Below are 22,194 nucleotides of genomic sequence, written 5' to 3' on the forward strand. Positions count from 1 at the left end.
CACGTGCTTCAAACGCACGTGACATAACCCGCAAGAAACATTTTATCGGCCTCATTAAGACATTTCACAGTTTTAATGAGGCCATTTATAGTTAACTTACCCCGCCGAGAATGGTGTTGATGTCCCCTACTACGTCATCAAGAGTGTACTTCTCGTCCTCTTTTTGTGTCTTCATCAGCCTATCAATCAGCGAAGCCTTTTTGGAGGAATCGGCCTCAGTGTCGTGTTGTGAAAATTGCGAAGTCATTTTCGTGCCGTTTGATGTTTCTAAATGTTGACGCATGACCTAAAACAATGGGAGAAAAAAAGGAACAAAAACGACAACATTAGCAGTGCAGTCAGTTCTGGATGATCCGTTACGCTAATTAAACGCGACCTAGCTTTCACGAAAGCATTACTATCGTCAACCAAAATCTCGCTGAGGAATCCTGGGATAGTTTCTCGGAGTCGCCCCTGCCTTTTTTATCTCAGCCCCTGTCTTTTCTATCTAAATAACACAACGAGGTAGAGGGCCTTAGGGTGATAAACTGGCAGCTAAAAGGGATCCCCAATCGGCCGCCGCCATGTTGCACATTTTTTGACCACTACACACTTGACCTTATAGTTTTTACGCCTAAATTTTAACGAAGTACCACGCACAAATAATTGCTTATTGATCTTTAATAACAGTGCGGACGAGATAAGTTATGTTTTACGACAAAAACTCGGGCAGATTCGCAATGCCTCCGCCAGATGCCGTCAGCGGCGGTGCTCTATTTTGGGTTTTTATCGGCGCTAGACACTGATCTCTGGGGCTAACAGTATTAAAGAAATTGTTTATCGTGTTTTTTTACAGTGATCGCAACGCAAATCTCGGGTCAGTTTTGCGTAAAAGACTCAGGATTTCGTACGGTCACGTGTCTAGTGGTCAAACTTGTACAACGGCGGCAGCCAAGTGGGGTCACTTTTGCCTGGTGAACGGGACACCAGTTCGTCACTCTAAGCCCCTCAGGGGGGTCACGTGACCCCTCCCCCTCAGAAGGGTTTGGATTTGGGCTAGTTGGTTGAACATGTTTAAGGGTTAAACGCGCTAAAGACGACGGACGAGTAGGAGAGACACACACCACAGAGCGCAACTGGTTTATTATTGGAAAAACCACACGTACCGCGAAACCAACAAGACACAGATCCGATTCAGTTCCAGCCCCCCCCCCCCCCCCCCTCCCTTCGCTCGGAGGGAGGTGTAGCAGGCAGGATGAGGAGGGGAGGAGGAGGAAGGAGGGGTATACCCTCTCCTCAGTATCCTCCCTTCCTCCTTGTCAAGAGCTGCGCTCTAATTCGGCGTTACAGGGAGCTGTAAAAGGCTTTTTTTTTTTTCTTTTTTTTTTTTCACGTGGTGCTTAGTGATTCATGGCTGGGCAGCTGGTGGAAAGATACGCCAGAAGTCCTCCCCGATGGTGACGTGCAATTCGGGACATGACAATACACCATTGGGCCAGGAGAAACAGACGCCTCTGAGCAGCAGGGTTAGCAGGGTGGAACAACGAGGGTGCAAGGGGCCCCGCGCAGAAAGATGCACATGCATTCTCTTGTGACAGAAAAGGCGCACGTAAAAAAAGCGCGAATCCAGTCCGGCCGTCGTATAGAGAAGACACAATTATGCACGAGTGCTGTTTTCGGGTTGGGCTGAGCCACTGAGGCCCGCGACACAGCGGGCCTTTGTGCTTCGGGCTGTCGCCTTTCCGCGGTGGCTTTGGTTCTGCTGAGTGATTAAGATGATTATGATGCCCAATCAACGCGTTACGCTCGGCGCAATCCGAATCACACATGCTCGTGCGTTCGTATAGATCATAGATCGCACATCATAGAAACGACAGTCTGCAGACGACGCTGTCTAGGGCCGACTCTTCCCTTCATTACGGTCACACTGGTCGTACAAAAAGCTGACTGCAGACACGTTTGGAGCCTACATATGTATGGATGGATTGTTGATGGCTATACGCTTTGTATCGGGAGGTAGCTTGCGCCACCTAGCCTATGAGGCTAGCATGCTTCCTACATATGCTTGAGGAGAATGTACGGGGATTATTCCGTCATCGTGTCTGCGGAGAAACTCCGTGTCTTTTGTATCGATGTATACGAGCAGTATGTCCGCGGACTTTCCTGACTGCCGGTACGGAGCCACCAGAAAAAATGGCGGATGGCGTACCTGCGCGTACCTGCGCGTGCGCCCGGACGATTCTCCGCGGGGGAAAATAGTAGACCCCAGTTTGCTTACGGAATGTGTGAGGTTCACCATTTCCTCAACGGCGCCCTTGTAGCCTTTTCCCTGGCTCGTGATGTCGTATATCGCCTGGACCCAAAACCAGGGGCTGAGGCACCGCACAGGAACTAGCATCATCGCTCTGGAAAAAAAAAAAAAAAGAAAAGAAAGAGTCGGAATGATTGGCACGCAATTTAATTTTAATTCAAGCGTACCTTTTTTTTTGTTTGTTTTTTAGAGCGGGATAACAGCACATGAATACCGTCCTCACTGCATGCGTATCGAGCAGACTTGTAGTCGATTACATGTTATTGTAACTTTTTAACGCTTCAATTACTTTTTCCCCGCGGTAACGTTCGCTGTAATTCGATTGCTATATTTTTGTAGTCAATTATATGTTTCCGAAAGAGCTAAAATTATACGTAAAATTGATGAGCCATTCCGCTCTATGAAGGTGGATAACCAGCGAAACTGTTTAGCACATGACACAGACGTGACATCCCGCGATGTCACGACTTCGTGACGTCATGTGACGTCACGACTTCCTGTCACGTGACGTCAATTTTCCCGCTAAATTTAGCGGGGAAATTGCATTGGTGTTGACGTCACGTGACGTCGATTTCCCCGCAAAATTTAGAGGGGAAATTGACGTCATGAAGTCGGGACGTCGCATGACGTCACGAAGCCGTGACGTCATTTCTGCTGCTGCACACGAAGAATCGGCGGGACCCTAGCCATAAACAGCTTCGCTGTAAAATCGCTCTGTCCGGCCGTGCGTCGCTCGCCTACGTTGCACCAATGCTGGACACTTTTTTTTTTTACTAAACAACAGAAAAAAACATACCAAGATATACCAGGAAGATTAGAATGTCTACTTGCTCAACGACGCTTTCACTGTCGAGTTGACAAGAGTGCCTCGTTTCCACTTTGAACGTACGTATACATTTTTCATTTCGTAATAAAAAGAAGAAAAGCAATACTGTAATCAATTACTTTCTGGTGGTAATTTTTAAATCACTTTTGTGATGCAGTAATTGATTACTGTAATCAGTTAATTTTTCGATAAAGTAATTGTAGTCGGTTACTTTTTTTTTTCTTTCAGTAACGCGTACAAGATGGTATCGAGCCAACAGCACCAAGAAAACGAGGTCCGCAGAACCGCGCACGCTGACGCGAGGTTCCAATTCGTGGTTCTAATTCAATGCATGGTTCTAATTCAGGGTAGCAAAGCCTCGGCCATCTTGGTGTTTGAAATCATTGTGGCCAGCTACCCGCAGCTCGATCTAAAATTGACGGAAACGGTTTTCCTTCCTCCGGAAATGTTTAAACAGTCGCCGGACAAAGCCAAGCGACATCGTCTGCCGCCGGCTTCCCGACGCCGTGTATCGAAAGCTCTGGAATTCACATTCTTCGAATTGTCAAACCTGCTTGTCAAGGTTCGAGTTCGAATAAGTTAGAGTTTTCCAAACTTCTATACACACACACACACACAAACAAAAAAAAAAAAGAAACGCGCGAAAAGTTTTGATTTTTGTGCGCAAACATTCGATAACGAGCCGATGCCATTTGGCGGAGAAAACTTGTAACATTCGTTGAAGTAAAAGAATTAATTAAAACAATAAATTGTGCACATATTTTGTGCACAATTTAAATATTGGCAATCCCTTTATAAAATATGAAATAAACTAATTTATATATTACTTCCTTCCAAATTATTAGTCGTGTGAGAATTATAAATTTTGACTTCGAAGTGAATAGTGGACTAAAGTGGCGAAGCGGGCGAGTTGGTTCATCACTTATAAAATTTAAAAGCGCTAACAAAGACGGGGACAAAAAAGGAAGGTGCTCGTCCTGTTCACCTTTCTTTTTTGTCCTCGTCTTTGTTAGCGCTTGTTAATTTTATTAGTGAATAGTGGCTTAGGTCCAATAGTTTCGAATTGAATATTGAATGCTTCCTCCAAGCCTTTCTTTACTGTTGCACCATGCTTAAACGAAAACCCAGCTAAACGCGTGAAGGTTGCTTCCAAGCTTCCAGTTGTCCATTTACAAGCTAATTTTAATCTAACTTTATTTATGAACTGCGACCTCGGAAAGTGTGATGCCTTGGGATGGGCAATTAAACGACGGATTTGACATATATAAAAGCCCATGGATACGCCCATCTATTGAGTAGATTTACATATCTTACTACATGCAAATATTCTTTCTTCAACATTTCTAAAACCTAAGACGGAGGCTACAAAGAAGGGACAAACACAAGACTTCTCCAACACAGCTATTAAATTTTATTCGGGACACTTCTTTTATATTTGTCACCTTCACACCTCCCTCCATTTGCACACAGCCAAAAGGTTTGCTACAGTTCCACGCGACGCCTACCTTTCCGCTAGTTCAAAACTACACAATCTCCAAGGTCACAATTTCCAACTACCGACGAAACCTCTCAAACGCTTTTAAATTGTAGTATGCAATTTTTTTTTTCTTATTTGGGACGTATATGTATTGAGGAGGGCGTATATGTACTGAAGACATGGTCTTTTTGTTTCCTGTTAAGGCTATGACCATCTTTTGTAGTCGTGTGTGAACTGTAGCAAACGTTTTGGCCGTGCCGGGTATAAAAGAAGTGTGTTGAATCAAATTTAGTAGCCGTGTTTGAGACGTCTTGTGTTTGTCCCCTCTTTGTAGCCCCCATCCTGGGTTTTAGAAATGCTTAACCAGCTCGCCTGCCTTATTACATTATCTTCATTCTTACTTCAATCTCGAATCATAGAAAAAAAAAAGAAAAAAGCATCACGAATGCTGAACACAGGTTGTCAGGGCGAAACTCTGCCTTACATTCATTCTTGCATAACAGCCCCAGTTTAATTTTAAACATTTTACTCCAATGTGGATATCAGAATTCAGAAGGTCTCGTTTCTTTTAAAATACCACCAGGCGCGCGGGTGCCCTACTCCGCTTTGAGAGTGTGCATTTCTTCCAGGCACGCAAAGACCTCTTGCCAAATTACCCAAACATTAAGAAGAAGGCTGGAAATATAGATACACGCGCTGCTCGGACTCAGCTGAGCTGTATAAAAGATTCGACGTAAATAACAAAAATAAGACAATGATGAACGCGCATGCAAAATCCCATTTGTTTTTAGCTTTTGTTTTTAGAACAGTTACTACTGCACACGCCAGCATGCGTAGCGCGTGTAACTACGCTCGAGCACGCTCTATAATCTATATGGTGCTTGGGTAATTTAGCAAAAGGTCTATTGCGGTATTCATATTTTTTCAAGTGTCGATAGCGTCAGGCGGCTCTGGCGTCGGGTTACCCCGTTGAGTGCGCTACTTACCAAGCACTGGTGCACTGCGGAAAAGCAACACCCGTGGCGCTCGCTTTCGCGTATGTTGCTTCTCCGCGGTGCACCACTAGGTCAGTGAGAAGCGCGCTTAACGGAGCAAACTCGCAGCGATCAACACTTCGAAGAATACGAATATTGTAGTTTGTTGGAAGCAAATATCGAATAGTATATTATTCGAAACTTCTAGTTTAAATTTTGAATATTCGCGCAACACTACAAATAATTCAAATTGTTTTCATGTGCACAAGTTGGGCAACCCTGTCCATAAGTTGAACTTCGTCTAACGTTGCTGAAAGTTCGAAGGTTCACCGAACCGATCGAACCTCAGATTCGACAAAAGTTTGCGACTAAGCACCAAAATGACTGCGCTCGCAGATGTTTGGTGGCTCTAGCGGAATTCGTTAATTCAAGAGTATGTAAATGATCAGAAATATTGCACTTTCGCATTCTAATTTCTGGATTGCATCTTTTTTTTTTTTTTTCAGCTGACATCGCACCAGAATGGCTTAGAGTAGCGCGAACTCGACTTTGGCTCGTTATTACGCGTTTCACTTCCAAAGTATATATTGACGAGAGCACAATATTACCGCTTAGGTCAGTGCTGAAATAAGTAGGTTCCAACACAGACACACACAAAATATGATTCTATACCAACTCAAGTCTCTGACGTCGCGCCGCTGCGGTGGCGCTGCCGTCGTCATTGCGCATGCGCGGAAGCTTCGCCTCAAGCAAACGCGGGCTTGTTTGTAAACGCTGTGTTGGTGTATAGCGTTTAAACATCGAAAATAAAAAAATAGAAAGAAAAAAAAAACGCCAATTTCTCGTTCTGTTCTAAACAAAAAAAAAAAAAACAACAAAAAAACGCAACATGAAAAACCAAAAAAACAAACAAAAAACGCAGAATCATGGGGCATTTACAGTGCGTGATTAGTTTTAATTTGAATAAAAAAATGCACAAAGACGACGACCGCCGTGGCGATGAACTTTTGGCGGTTCCTGATTGGCTCCGTCGGATCGTAAAGTGTCGGCTTGGGCCGGAGCGGAACAGGCCGGTCGTGCCTATGCGGGGCGCAAGTTCGCCTGCTTCTTGCAGAGGTGGGGTTGTGGTGACGTCAGGACGACGCCGAGCTCTGATTGGCTCTGACTGAAGGATAGCGGGTAGACCTCAATGCTAGATGGCTTGACGTCTGCCCACTATTCTTTCAATCAGCCAATAAGAACTTGGCGTTCTGACATCATCGATACCCGCGTGCAAGAAGCAGACAAATTCACACTCCGCATTCTCTATCTTAGCTTTTTTTTTGCGCTTTTTTTTTTTTTGTTGATTACGGATCGCTATAGAAATGCCTAACTTTCAACCCTCCCGCGCTGACCGTGCCGCACTCTGTATACCTAAAACTCGATCGTACCGGTTAAATGACGCCACCAGGCTCGGGTTCTTGTTTTCCTGTAGTCCTAGTTTTTTTCCCATTGTAACTTCTGAAAAAGAAAATCATTTTTTGCTAATGAGATGCAGCGATGGCGGATAAGCTATAGTTACTGAATGGTTCAGAACGGCGGGAAGGTCCTTCAGTTTTTTTTCCGCCTCCAGCGCTAGCTTCCTACCTTCGATAATGCTTCGGCCATCTCGCGTCAGCTTCGAGCGTACACGCGCCATGAAAGCACGGCGGAAGGCAACAAGCACCTGCTGGAGGTCTAGCATAAATGGAGGCCCTGCCGTTCTCAGCCGTTCTTTGACTTTAACAAAAAAATATGCATGGTCATTCGAAGCATCGAAGACAAAGATGTCGCAAATGAAATACAATGTCCTTCTTTTTTTCTTTTTTTTTTTTCTATAGTGAGGATTATAACTTTTATTGTGTGATTCAAATAACTGATTCACGCATTGCTCCCTCAGTTTCACCTCTGTCCTGGCTTCATCAATGTTATGGTATAGTATGTAACGGCGGCAGCCCACCTGCGATGATGTCCATGGTACATTTCTGCGCGATATTGAACAGTGGGACAGGATCACTGGGCGCTGCGTCGATAGCATCGCAGATATGCTTGACCAGAGAGTCGCCGTTCTCGTTGAAGATGGGAATGTAGTCGTCCAGTGCGCCGAAATGAAAGGCAGGAGTCAGCACCTTCTTTTTGTAGCGCCACGCGTCGCCCGTCCTGTAAGGGAAGCCGCGGAAGAGAAACAATGACAGAAGCCAGGACGAAGCTAGTTCGTTATGGTATGTAACCGACGCCATACGTAAGGTGACAGCTCACAGCGCATGCTCGGGACGAGTTCTTACTCATAGTCCCCCAAAGAAGACACTCTTTATGGTGTGCAGTGTGCGCGTGTGAAGCGTTGTGCAAGCTTGCCGTCAACACGTGCTCAGCAGCAGCGAGCTCAGCTATATGTTCGCCAGTGGAAACCACCTGCAGACGATTGCAAGCAATACCACTGGCCGCCGCCATGTCTCTGCTCGTTCGGACAAGACTGCTCTTGCCACAGCTCACTAATCATTCTAATCAGAGCACGCCGTCTCGTGATCCTCAAGCGTTGACGCGCAGCCGATGCACGGCGAAAGACAACGTTCTGGAAACCGGGTGCTTGAAAGAGACGCTTTACCGTTCCCACCTTGTCGGTGATTATTGGGAGAGGGCGACATCTGTAGGTAGCGCGCCTCTCCGCCCTGGCAGTTGGTTCCGAAATCACCACGCGGGACGACATTCACCGGTGCCAGTAATTGATAAAATCTACGTGATAAGTACTTTTCGTTCTTTTTACCATCGGATTGCTCTCCGCTCGCTGGCGGATCGAGTAGGTGAGTGAGATGATTGCGGCGCTTTCCGCCAGCGCATTGAAGGGATATTTCCGGGTCTCGAGCAAAAAGTGTCCCCGAACGTCTTGTATACAGCTGTGCTCGGGTAAGCCGACATTAATCGTATAAACTAAAGGTTCGCTGCAACACTGGATGTTTATGCCAGTCCGGCCGTGGTCTATGCGAAATGCTTCGTGTAGGAGCCGCAGCGTGGCGCGATCTGTTTTGTCGCACGCTTCCAACAGCAGAAGACTGACCCGAGAGCAACCAGAGCCGTATATAACGAGAGTTTGGCCATTCATTGGGAAGAGGTAAATGAGGAGGACCCGTTGGCCGAAAGCGCGCTGGGCGTGTTCCACGGTGCCTTCGCAAATTCGAATGCGGCCAACCAGAGGCCGGAAATAATGCCCTGGCGGTGGTCGCGAGAAACAAAATTAAGAAGTGCGTCGGAGTAACTCTCGGTGACCGAAAATATAGTGCACGTTATATTTCAATCACTGTCATCCAAAATCATGCTGGAAGAGCGCGACATAAACCGACATAATCCGTTCTCCAGGCGCCGAAGGCCGCGAATCTGCTGTCCGAGCGGTCACACTCTGTCCGAGCAAAAGAGACTTCGAGTGCCACATTCGTCTCTTACATATTTTTGCATGATCATAATCGAAACATCACGCACCATATTTTTAACCACGAAGAGTTACTACACGTAACCCTTATGCTCTCATTAAAACTGTTTCTCGCTGCCACCGCTAGGGGATTCATTTCGGCTTCTGGTTGGCCAAGAGAGCATGCCAAGCCCTCTATCTACGACTGGTGCACGCCCTGGCTCTGCCCTCTCCTCCTACTGACCAAAATCTCTCTATACACGGCTCTGAGAGCGATTATTGGGGAGGAGACCCGACCGTCGCTTCCCTAGTGGCAAAGATGAGAACTAAACCAATGTGGACAACTATATGCGCCGAGGAACTGAGCGTGAAGTGCAGACGATCGGGAGCGCGCGGGGACGTCAGAACGCCGAGCTCTGATTAGAGGGATTAGTGGGTAGGCCTAAGCTATAGCAGCCTTTGTCTCCACCGCACTCGTGGAACGCGTTCGAATGCGAGAGCCAAACGCAGCAAGACGCCGGCATTCCGCGTTTTAACGCGTTCCACGAGTGAAGACAAAGGCATATATGCCTTTAGACGCGGCGCCTGCTCCAACGTATCACTTGACGCGGATCTGGTTCCTGCGCAGTGCGTGCGTGGTGTTGATAAATGCTGACTCGTTTGTCGACAGTCTGGTCGTCTATATGTACTCCGTCGGAAATTTGTCCGACGAAGTCGACCGATTCGTCAAAGAGGGTGCGCTGTCTGCGATGACTGTTTTGTTTATATATACGACTCCGTTTCACATTATGTCCGAGCACAGCTGACGCTAACATGCGACGAAGCCAGTCAAGCAAAGTTAAAATCATCGCGGCCCTCGTCGTTTTTGTGCATTCGCTATATAAACCACTCGTGCACGGACAAAAGCGCATGTTCATGCCGGATTCTCTCAGTGACTTAGGTTTTAGCCGGTGATCGGCATCGAATGCATAGCGTTGGTTGCGGCCGGACAATGCGAAAGACGGCATATATGTGTTACATCTGTCTTGTCTTGGCAAAGAGCAATAGAAATAACAGACTTTGCTATGATTCCAGACTAATATTTCACTACCTAGTAGTAGCACACCTGATTCTGTGATGTCCTCAAGACGTCTTATAACATTCTGGTGATGTCCCATGAACGTCCACGGGGCGTCCTCGGAACGTTAGGACATCCTATCAAGAACATTTACAGAACTATCTAAGTGTGTTAATGCAGCGCTTTCTTTGCCCATGGTGAAAGATAGCTTCTGTGGTGAACGAAGGTGGCGTTTCGGGGATATTCCCTCGACTTCAGGAATGCCTACACAAGGCCTGTCTTGGACTCGCAAGATGTCGCTTCTCAACACCGACAAAGGCGTATAAATATACGTTTTGCTTCATCCGGCTTTGAATTGCGTCCGCCCCTGCGAAATTTCAGTATCACATCGAATCCCCCTTGAGCGATCTGCCGCGGGAGTATTCAGGTTTACGGGTGGTTCCGAGCACTACTCAGGCGTAAACAAAAGTCGAATTAATAAGCCAACGAACAGTGTACAACGAAACTTTCCATAAAGGTTTATTTCTGTGGTGCGTTTATCATATACGCAACTTCATGATTGTATAGGTTTGGGAACAAAATATTCCAGTCATAAAAATCCTGTTATTCCAGTGCGCGGGCAGGAAAACGGAAGCAAGACATCTGGTTGACGCAGGCTCACAGATGCAACCACAAAAATCAAAAACATAAAAGCTTTTTCTTTATGTGAACATTTGAAAGCGGATGTTGTGAATCCGAGCGTGTGTGGGCCATACAGGCTGCAACTATAGATCCTTGAATAGCAGAGTCAAACAGATGACTGGTTTCCGTTTTTTCTCCCTGTGCATAAGAATAAGTTATAACGCGCTTTTTTATTTATCTAGATAAAAAAATAAAGTCTTTTATCAGCCAAATTCAATGAAAAGACCGTCAGAAAGGACCGTTACGCCAATTTCCCCGCTAAATTTGGAGTGGAAAATCACGTCACGTAACCACGTCATGTGACCTCAAGTCACGCGATATCAATTTACTCGCTAAATTTAGCGGGGAAATCGACGTCATGTGACAGCGTTATGTGACCTCAGGTCACGTGACATTCATTTCTGCGAGGTGGTAGTTAGCGCTCAACACATACGTGCTCCCCTGTTTTTGTTACATGATCACACTTTTTTTTTTAGTAAAACCTACGTTTACGAAATTTTAGTATGATATATGCACAACCTAAAGACACTTTTGTGTAAATTTTATTTTCACTCCATTCGTTAACTTATTTATATCGTTCTTGTTGTTGTTTTTTGGCGCCTGAATAGCGCTCTGCAGCACTCTGTAGACAATATTATAATCGCCGAAAGGAAAAACGACGACAGCGCCCTCCGACAAACGCTTCGGCGGTTGCTCAACAGTAGATTTAACGTCTACTGAGAGAAATGCAAGATTCGTCTCGAGGAAGTATCGTTATTAGATTTCCCTGTGGGCCAGACTGTGTGGGCAAGCAGTTTCGGCGCCGGACCGGATCTCTGGAGTTGTCCACTTGCTTCAAACAATGTGGAAGGTTACTAAAGGACACCAGGTGTCCTGTTGTCACCTTCTACTTTGTTTTCGTTAGCCATTCTAATTCAAGGTAGCAACAGCAGCCACCCCGTAAAGTGAGCAAACCTGCGACTGCACTGGCAACCGCTATTAAATTGGAGTGTTCACAGTGAACCGAACTGCCAAGAGACCATCGCACCGGCGTCCCTGCTCAGCATATCGACCTGATCACCGCAGACGTAGGGATCAGCAGATGAACTTCTAGGAGGGAGAAATGTTGTGAAGTTCCGCGAGCTATTCATGATCAAGAGACTCATGAGAAATGCGTAGTGTTCCACGAGAATAAAATTGTGTTGCATGCACGTTTAAACTGCATGATATTAGCCATATGGAAATCTGGTGTCTCTACTGTAGAAGATAAATTTAGGCGTGCAGTACCTCTGCTAGACTGGTGCCTCTAACGTGATAAGGATGTACAACCGCACGAATGCTCGTTCAGGTCGAAACGGGCAGGGGTCCAGGGCACTGAACCCAGGGTCCCTGGGTAGCACGAGCTTCTCCGCGTGCTCCGAACAGCAATGTGCTAACACGTTGGACCACGAGCAGCCACGTGTTACGAGTAAAGCTCAGCAATGAACTCCCACGATGTTTTATAAAACGTTCCTCGAGTATCGTGCTGCCTCCCTATAGGGAGTATTCACTGGCGGTCATATCCGTGCGCGGTGCTTCTGAGCGCGTGCTGACGGCGAGCTTCCGCAGTCCTTTTGGAGCGTGCATTTAGCACCACCAAGGTCGCCGGTCTTAGCAGGCTATTAATGTGAGCTCGTTCTGAGCATGCGCTCTAAACATCGCCCTCAAATATGGCGTCCAGTGAATACCTCCTATAGATTCGACAACGTCCGTCTCTCCAGCATTGGCCCTTGTCGAGGCTCGTGAAAGCCCACTCTTGGTATCCTGGTAAGGCAAGAGAAGGTTATCAACGGCGGCTGTAACCTGGCTCGTGTGCAAAGCCCCGCGGAGTTCTACTGATATTCCTCTTCACAGGTTGAATTAAGATATATGCAGGTGCGGCTTAGATTATCTCTACGTTATTCAATCAAGACGTACACATTTCAAACGCCTAAAGCATCGTTTCTCGCTTCGACAACCAAATCTGTCTAGAACTACTTCGCACAGCGCATGAGTAGTGCGCAAGAAACCCGTTTTTTCTTGATGTGACTACTTTCATCAAGGACTGCTGTGGGAACTGACTTGCAGTTATGCGGCAAAATGCATTTGTTCAGCTGAACGTTTACGAAGATGGATCATGCTCGAAAATAAAGCTGCTAAAGTTGAAGCCTGGGCGAGTTGGTATGACATACCTAAAAGGTTAAAACAGCGCAAAAAACGACGGACAGAATAAAGAAGGACACGGACAGAGCGCAGCGCTCTGTCCGTGTCCTTCTTTACCCTGTCCGTCGTTTTTTTGCGCTGTTTTAACCTTTTTCGAATTTTCGAATCCTTGTGGATTGTCCTTCGTTATTGGGCTCGAAGCTCACTAAGGATGTTCGAGGATTCTGGTTTGATAACCACGTGATCCAAAACTAACCGAGTGGAAGGAGATGGTGGGTAGAAGAAACAAAGGCAGGTATACCCTTCGCGTTCCATTCATCCTTTCAATCGGAGTTCGGCGTTCAGACGTCCCCGCGCTCTAACCACCTCCTCTCGCTTTAGTTATATATATATATATATATATATATATATATATATATATATATATATATATATATATATATATATATATATTGTGACGTGTATACCTCACGATGTCCCATTCATCGTCTTTCAGCATGTTGGCCGAGGAAGACGAGGCCCGCGTGCGCGGGAACTGGAGGCGCGGGTGGAGGCGCGCTCAATGCTTAAAAAAGTGCGGACATAAAAACGGTCGTCGACTCTTGGTCTTCGTCTCAATATATATATATATATATATATATATATATATATATATATATATATATATATATATATATATATATTATATATATATATCAAGACATGACTTTTCGTCTGTCCAAAACCTATGAGCCCTTCTATATTTGTACTTACGAAACAAGAAGGTTGGATGGCCCCAACCAGGAGTCGGTAAAGTGGTAGGCAAATGGCTTTTTATGGTTTCTGGCGCTTGTTAGAAGCGTCTGAAAGAAGAAAAAAAAAAGAAGAAGATGCTTTTATTAAGTTATAACCGTGGAAGTATTTTCCGAGCTGACACAATTTTCCCCGAAGCTTCGAATACCGAATAAGAAGAAAACCCGAGAGAGAGGAGGACATGAAAGCGTGCGAGGAAGACTAGAGGGCCGAGCTCTTATGAGAAGGTATAGTGGGTATAGTGCAAAGGATGGGCTGCCTTTGCCTCTCTACTCACTGTTCGAACACCTTCGACGTTCGAACGCCGGTGTCCAGCGTTCGAACGCGAGACACTACGAAAGGAGCGGACGGTGCTCTTCTTTGGCTCCGTTTGGAGGGAGACGCTGGGTAGAGAGAACAAAGGCCTTTGTGCATACCCACCAATCCTTCCAATCAGAGCTCAGCGCTCCGACGTCGCCGCACGCACTTCTCTCCTCCTCTCTCTCAGTTTCACTCCGTACAGGAATATGTTTACGTTAACATGACTACGATTGGACAAATCAAGCAGCGTAAAAATCGCGAGTCACTGGGCCTTTTTTGTTTGTTTCTGATGGATCTTTTTCGTTTCTTCAAGCCCGGCCTCTATTTCTTCACCATCGTCGGTGTCGCAAACTTGTACGTGAGTTGGACCCCCCCTTTTCCTAGCCTTGTGTAATGCCTTTTATTTGTTTTTGCTCTTTTATGAAATGTTTTTACCAACAAGCCCAACAGTAAAACACAATAAATATATACCAATGCCAATATATAGGTTCGCTCACTACAGTGTGTCACGGGTAAAGGATAGCAGGACAAGGTACTCCTACTATGCAGAGCCCAAGTTCGTCTGCTTCTTTTGAAAGGGTTGTGGTGACGTCAGAATGCCGAGCTCTGATTGGGCTCTTATTGAAGGATGGTGGGTAGACCTCAAGGCAGCTTGAGGTCTACCCCACCATCCTCAAAACCTCAAGACCTCAAAACAAGCTGCCTTGAGGTCTACCGACTGTCCTTTAATCAGAGCCAACCAGGGCTCGGCGGCGTTATGACGTCACCACAACCCCTGCAGAAGACGCAGACGAACTTGCGGTCCGCATAGCCCTCTCTACCGTTTCCACTTTAACAGAGCGGACGCTGGAGAGGAGGCGTATGAAAAGGAGAAAACCAGCATTCATTGCGAGCAGAGAGGTTTGTGTGAGGGTCTTGTACTGCCCTTCTAAACCTGCAACCAGCTATAACGAAACTAGATGGATGATTACGGCTGAACCCTTCTGACCGGGCGGCGGCTTGAGCCACCTAGCCAGAGCATCTATTAACCAATAACGAAGCACCGTTTGGGGACTTCTCTGAGAACTACAAATGAAGAGCAAAACAACTTATTCGCGCGAGACGGTGCCCTCCGAAAATGGCGACAGAGGGAAGTAATGCACACTGGCTTACTGGGTAAAGGCCTAGTAATAATGAATGTGTACTGCACCTGGGCTGCATCCGGAGTATTAATGAATACGAGGGGCGTCACTCCGGCGTACACCTTGAAGGTTTTGTCCGGATAGTCTTGGCATAGTTCACGCATCTGGTTGAATAGCCCTGGGGAAGTAATATTAATAATAATAATAATATTAATAATAATAATTAAAAAATCGCAGCAGAGAAGGTGAAAATCTACACGCGGTTTTTGGCTACATAACCTAACATATATTCAGCATCGAAATTCGCCCTTTGTACGTTGCGGTGATTGGTTCTCCAAACGGCTTTGCGAGAAAGTAGACGCACTGGATATTTTTAGGGAGTACAAATGATGAAACCGTTCCAATTGTTTTAAATTATTTAAAAGAGTAGATTAAGCAACATAAACTAAACCCTGAGACAAAGTTTAGTTTAGGAAGCTTCTGAGCTCGCTGCATATACTTTCTTTTTATAAATACTAACTTTTTTCTCTCTCTAAGTAGGATTGAGCTTGAATTTATTAAATATTTCATTTGTTGGTGAATGCTGAATATCTATAAAAAAATACTTGAAATTTGTATGGCAAATATTTAGCATTCACTAAGAACAAATATTTTATATATTTTTATCAGAAGAAATTTTAAGGGACTGGTCGGTTAATTCCACTAACCCTTTGCAACCCCCCCCCCCCCCAAAAAAAAAAAAAAAAAAAAAAAAAAAAAACTCATCAGAACTGATATTGATAGCAAAAAAATCGTTTAAGAACCTAAAAAAAAAAAAAAAAATTGAAACGACGAAAAAAAATGTATAAATAAAACTTACTTTCGGAGGCCCCCATACGTTTTTTCACTTTGACAGCATTCCTGAAGCAGAGAAGCAAGTACCAGAAGGGCAGAAGGTCCCAAGGGCCGGGCATAGACCTCAGGGTCCTCCATGTCCTGAACCAGCAGAGGACACGAGGAACGACGTAGACGCAAGCTATCGAAGCCAAGACCCACGGGGCCAGCATCACCGCGAGCGGCATGCCGAAGTGCGAAGACGTCTGTGCACTAGTGGGCACCGCTTCCGAAGCCGAGCCAGCCATCTTGTTCGTTTTTCGGGGGGTAGGGTACAATGGCAGACTACCCGACTCAGGTCTGAAGCATCTCGAGTGCGTCGGTTATTAGAGCTGACTCTCCCTGCGACAGGGTTTCGAATGCCTGCGAGCGCGTGGCTCCGCTTTATCGAGGCTCCAGAATGTTGCCAACTGCCCGATGGCGGTCACGTGGTTCGTAGAGGTCCACACAAGCGGCGAGGAGGAGAGGGCGTTGATTCGTGGTTTCGGTTGCTTCCTCTCCCAAGTCTAGGCTCTCTTTGCTTGAACGAGACTCCTGTCCGCTTTGCTTGAGCGAGACTCCACCTGATTTTTGAACAAGTAAAAGAGAGCGGGATCGAGGGAAGGGGGACACGAGGGCAACCACATCTGTCGTATGACTCACTATCAAACGTTTGTTTTCGCACGTGCGGGAGCGTTAGACTCAGAAAGCTGGCGCCGTATAACTCTGCTAAAACCTAATAAAAAAAATAATAATAAATCCGGAAATGGTTTGTTGTTTTTGCGGTACTTCGCCGGCAGATTTCATCGAAATACGATTACGTCGCTTGTGTTCTACGGAGGCTATGTATTCCGTTAATGAAATTGTGTCGAACCCTAACCGCGTCTCCAGTTCGTTGCTCGCCCTCTTGCGGCGGAAACGGGAAGCGGTCTAGTGAGGGTCCCCCTGTTCTCCTGCTCAGCGGGCACATCGGAACTGCTCGCTATCATGGCTCGCCAATAGTAATTTCTGAATACAAACAACACTATTCACTGTCTCAATGTAGTGCTGCAGCCGGCATGTGATTGTACGTTACTATAGTTTTATATGCGTATGCGTTAGAGTTGCCTGCTCCACGCTGCACGCTCACGTCGTTGCCACGAGCCAATCCAAGACGGCAATTTTGTGCTCTGCGCACGCGCAGTGTGAAACACGATTCACCCGCTATTTATTTGTAGCCTTTTCCTCGCATATGGCGCAGAATGTTTCCGGAGCGAACAAGTTGCGTGCTCGCAGCTGTGCATGCGTGTCGGGCGTTCGGGGTGAGCTCGGGACGCGGGCTCTTCACCGCCAATGTAGGTGAGCTCGATTTTGTTCGCCAGGCGTCCGCCACTACCAGGGGCCAACGGCCGACGCGGAGGACGAGCAATAGTAAAAAAATGGATCCGATTTCCGACTGGCTTTGAAGTTGAACCACGTTCGAACCATTCAAACGCATTTTGTAAACACCCTATTTGGTGATGTTGTTGTGCGTTGGTTTGCACTCGAGTTTTCCGTGTTTCCCAGTGCGTCATTTGTGTGCAGATGAAGTTGCTCACGCAATCGACGCCTTACCATCATGTATACTGGCTTTGGCGGCGCTCATCGCGTGTTTGTCGTATGGAATTTGGTTTCCGACGAATACGCAGCGGCGTGTTGAAGTCGATTTTTGCAGAGCACTTTTGATGTTAATCCTTGCCCCGCTCAGTTCAGCCTTTAGATGCGGACCTGTATAATGACTAGCGTCAGATTATGCATGAGTCACGGTCGTAGGTAGAAAATGGCTTCTGACTTTGGTGGCATTTTCAGCGCTTGTACGTACGGCGCGTGCTTTGCTCGCTTTTGGAATCGACGAACACTTTCGTGCTGAGCTGGGAAGATCGCATGCTGCGGAATGCGATCTTTACAGTCCAGCATTTTGTAAACAAAAAGCTTGCGGCTGGTGCCAATCCTCGGTGTTCGTGCGTAGGGCGGGTGCTTTGCTCACATTCGAAACGACAAAAAATCATATCAGAGTGGGCTGTGATGTGGTAAACAAAGAAACGGTTTATAAGCGGGTTGGTATGGATAGTTAAACTTGAGGAAGAAAACGTTGTTACCAGTTGGAAGTTTGTGTTTGTCCGTCCTTTCTCGTTTTCTTCCTCAAGTTTAACGGTTTATAAGCATCTTTAAGCCTCTGCTCATCAGCGCTAATTAAAAAAAAAAAAACACATAGTGCATTACATTTAGCGTGCTATCAAAACGATAATAGTGCCACTAAATAAGCTACTCTTCAGAGGAACGGCACTTGTCCATATTGCGGCTTAATATCAGGGTTGCCAGTTATCTGAAGCTTTATCTGAAATCACGGGAAATACTTTTCCGTCCTCCATAAATGTTTAAACAGTTCGCGACAGAGCAAAGCAATATTACATGAGCGTCCTAACACCGAATCTAATGCTGAGGAAGTCGCACTTTTAAATCATGACGAACGGCATGCAGCTGTGTCTTCTCTGTTCAAGCACCAAAATGGCGGCGCCCAAAACAATGTCGGGGAACAGAGTGCCGATACCAGGGTGTAAGATAGACAGGTGGTGAAACGAGAGCCTAATGAGCGACCAGAGCGACCGGATTGTGTCCCCCTCGGTTTTCTCTTTTTCTGTGGCGCCATCTATGTGGAGCACCGCGAACTCTCACTCGAGGTGGGCGAACGCTGGCGACCGGTTAAACTGACGGAGAAGCTTTTCGTGGATTTTCAATGGAGGACTGTCGTGCTCTCAGTTTATTTTGCGCATTCTCCCATAAAGTTCCATGCAAATTCGATTCCATTTTTTTTTCTTCTCGCCGCAGCGCCATCTGTCGCAAATAGGGGGTAGCCGCAAGCAGACGAGTACACAATCCGGTCACGGCGCTGCGGTAGGTTTCTATGGGCCGTTTCCCCACCTGTCTGTCTTACACCCTGGCCGATACTCTAAGCGTAGCTCATTTAGTGGCTCTATTACCGTCTAGAGCAACGTTGGTCTAGAGAATGGGTCTGCCAAAACCGAACTTAAAATGATCAAAACCTGTGCATTCAAATTTTGATGTCGTCCCAATGAGATCGAGCGCAGAAGCACATTGGACGCGAGCGATGCGACAACGTTCGGCTGGAAGTCGGGTCCAGCCAACACGTCGAAAGACGCTCCCTGTCGGGCTCGGGCCAAATTAGTGAGTGGGCGCCATTTGAGTGCGATGACGCACCGTTGAAAAAAACGAAGTTGTTCACAGGGTTGTCTGTGACGATGAGACGATGCATGTGTGACGTAGTCATGCCGTGACAACGCGCAATGTTTCGACGACGCGCGCCTCCCTTTCACTACAGTGTTTTCACTTTCAAAACCGACGCAGCGAACAACGGCAGCGGGCTACCCGAGCAGAGTGACTCAGGGCTCCAATCCAGCTTCCTTGCCTTCTATGGATGCGTTTTCATGGTTACGACCGCAGCGCATCATCGAATCGAGATTTGACTATTTTGATAGGTTCAAGAGGAAGAAGTTGGAAGACAGGGTGCGTGCGATTGGTCCCTGTTTGATTCGATGCGTATGCAACAACCAACCTTCACTTTTTGTTTCCTGTTATTGGATGAGTAAAGTGAACGGAATAGCAGCAGGAACAAAAAGTGTAGCTCGGGAATATCGTACACGTGCACTTTGCGACAGCTGTGGTTGGGCGCTGCCACGTAGCACTCCTCTATTTTTTTACAACGGTAGCTTGCTTCCTGGCGAAAATGCTCATATGCGACCGCAAAACTTCACTCTAGAGGCACTGCTCTCCCTCTCCCCGTCGTTCCTCACACACGGCATGGCTCTCTTTCGGTTCGCTCCCCTTTCCCACTCTGTAGGCCGCCGCTGTTCTTGCTCCGGCAACGCTCTCCCTTCCTCCTACCCTCCCCCCACTCTTCCTTTTCCGGCAGCAGCCGTTGAGAAATACCCACGTGGTCGCGCTGTGCTTGGCTGTGCGGACACGATCCCTCGCCTCCCCACCGCCGCCGCCCCGGTTACGTTCTCGCGTCTCTCCGGGCATCTACAGAACAGCTCGCGCACATACTCTCGCTTTTTCAACGCGGTCACCACGGGCGCCCCCTTCTAAAAAAGCGTTTCATAAAAAAACAAAAAAACAAAAAAACACACACGTCTTTGTGTTTTTCTTTAACACATGAAACATCTCGCCCAATCGTTCCAGCACCAGCACACTGGCTGTAGGTACACCTTCCCTTGTTTCCGCCTATTACACACCAAACAATACACAGGATTTTCGGGAGAGTCGTTTATTAGAACGCGTATATGTCGCGATCTGACAGCGCCGTTATACAAGCAAGAAACGAGCTTTAGACGCTGTCTGCGGACGGTTCTTTGTGTGATGTGCTGGCAGTGGGAGTGCGGCTTTAGTGGTGCTTTTTTATCTTATAAAATTTCCAAACGTGGGAAAACAAATTGCAAACGATTACACAAAGTTCGCTCCCCATTGGCAGCGGTCGTCCGCCTCTTTTTTGACGTTCGCGGTCCTTCTCCGGTTTGGTAGGCTTAGTAAACCGAGCGAGCCGAATCCGACGAAGTTTATCGAGGGGTAATAATAAAGCAGACGGTCTCTTTACACTGAACGTGCTTCGTGTCATTTTGATGCGAAATGCTCGGTATATATCCCCTGTGCAGATGAGAAGGCTTGGCGAAATTCTCGTGAGTTAATACGTCGCAGGTTTCCTGCGTCAAGCTCTACGTGTGAGCAGGCCGATTTTGCGAAATCTCAGTTTCGCTAAACCGTTGTGCGCTGAAGAAATGTATCGTGTGTATAAACCTTTACGCTCGACATTTTCAGCGCACTGACTACCGAGTTAACCGAGAGTCATGATTGCGATGCCATTTTCCGATAGGCACAGTAGACCGGCGATGGTGTCGTCTGCTTTTGGCTGAGTTCTGTTGTGTGCTTAATGTGTCTATCAGGAGACGGCGTCCAAAGAACAGCCCTCAGTTAATTCGGCTGTCTGCGTCAGAGTCCGCCGCCGGAAATGTCAATAGTGTTGGTTAAATGTGTTACAGGAAGGAAGCTACACCTTGAAATTTCACAAAATAAAATGCACGCTCAAAAAAAAAAAAAAAAAAAAAAAAAGCAGCGATTATTTTTCTACAATGTATGACGATGCACGGAGAATGCATTATTTAAGGATCGATCGTTTAGATTTTTTTCAAAAAAACATTAAATAATCGTTTCGAGGAGTTCTATTATGTTGTTTATTAATTGCAAGCTACCCTCCTCTACAACATCACCATGCATAGTGATGTGATAGCGGCGCCATATTCATGCCAAACTCGTTGCCCTGCTAGATCTCGCGGCATTTTGTAAAAATGTAAAAATGTACGAAACTTGCTCCGACATTGAGCCCAAAACTTAATTTCATCTCCTTAATACAATAACTGAGGCTCGCTAACAAAAAGGCAGTCTACAAACACGTGTCACCGTAATATCCGGGGTTCGAATACCGGGTTTCAAGTTTTCTCCTCGAACTCATCTTCATGCGGCATTCGAAGCACGGATCTTTTGTATGATGTATAAGCAGTGCACGACCCCGGTTAATGGCTTAGTTAGCTCCGTTGAGTTCGCTTCTCCCCGTGTACCGGTGTACTGCAGTGAAACGACAAGCGCAGCACAGTGCTAAGGAGAAAATCACTCCTCCAAAATAAAATGTCGGAAAAAAAGTTGGTGAGTGTTTGTGTAAGAATTCTACCTTTTAGTATTTATTTTATCACGAGTGGTATTTACGATCGGCTGTTATATTTTTTTTGACAAATGTTTAGACGTGTCAATCTCTGTCCTGTTACTAGATGCTCTTCTCGGAATATCATAAAGAAATAGAAGTAGCGCCCGTTTGGGCTTGAAGGGTAGAAGTAGTCCATGCTCCAGTTTGTTGATTAGGAGTATGCGCAGTAAAATATGTGGATGCCGTGTCATTTCTTGCTTCTACATTCTGGTCTGAAATTTAACCAATTTGACGGTTCTTTAAAACTAAAACTTCATTTTTTTTGTCACCATTATTTTTTCAGAAACTTCCGTATCTGCCACTACTTTCCGGCAAGTTAGTCTCTGGAGAACCAGTCAAGTAACAAAAATATATGTTGTTGCTCGGGTAACAACAACATATATCTTTTTCAGCTGGCCGGCCCATGGCATGCTTTTTTTTTTTTCTGTACATATATCGCTATGTTAATTTCT

The 22,194-nt window shown here is 46.2% G+C and overlaps 1 protein-coding gene across 1 annotated transcript in view; it reads right to left on the reverse strand.

Annotated features, from left to right (window-relative positions):
- LOC8053392 (cytochrome P450 4V2) overlaps positions 1-16,220 on the reverse strand; it is a 29,082-nt gene extending 12,862 nt beyond the window's left edge. Inside the window, exons 1-7 of the mRNA XM_042286523.1 lie at positions 15,959-16,220; positions 15,168-15,277; positions 13,640-13,728; positions 7,546-7,745; positions 6,998-7,067; positions 2,258-2,384; positions 101-286 (exon numbers count right to left, since the gene is read on the reverse strand). Coding sequence (XP_042142457.1) covers positions 101-286; positions 2,258-2,384; positions 6,998-7,067; positions 7,546-7,745; positions 13,640-13,728; positions 15,168-15,277; positions 15,959-16,220 — 1,044 coding nt within the window. The remainder of the gene's footprint in view (positions 1-100; positions 287-2,257; positions 2,385-6,997; positions 7,068-7,545; positions 7,746-13,639; positions 13,729-15,167; positions 15,278-15,958) is intronic.
- Positions 16,221-22,194: the final 5,974 nt, after the last annotated feature.

The sequence above is a fragment of the Ixodes scapularis genome, unplaced genomic scaffold (genome assembly GCF_016920785.2).
Source record: "Ixodes scapularis isolate PalLabHiFi unplaced genomic scaffold, ASM1692078v2 PGA_scaffold7__128_contigs__length_106722199, whole genome shotgun sequence".
NCBI classification, from domain to species: domain Eukaryota; kingdom Metazoa; phylum Arthropoda; class Arachnida; order Ixodida; family Ixodidae; genus Ixodes; species Ixodes scapularis.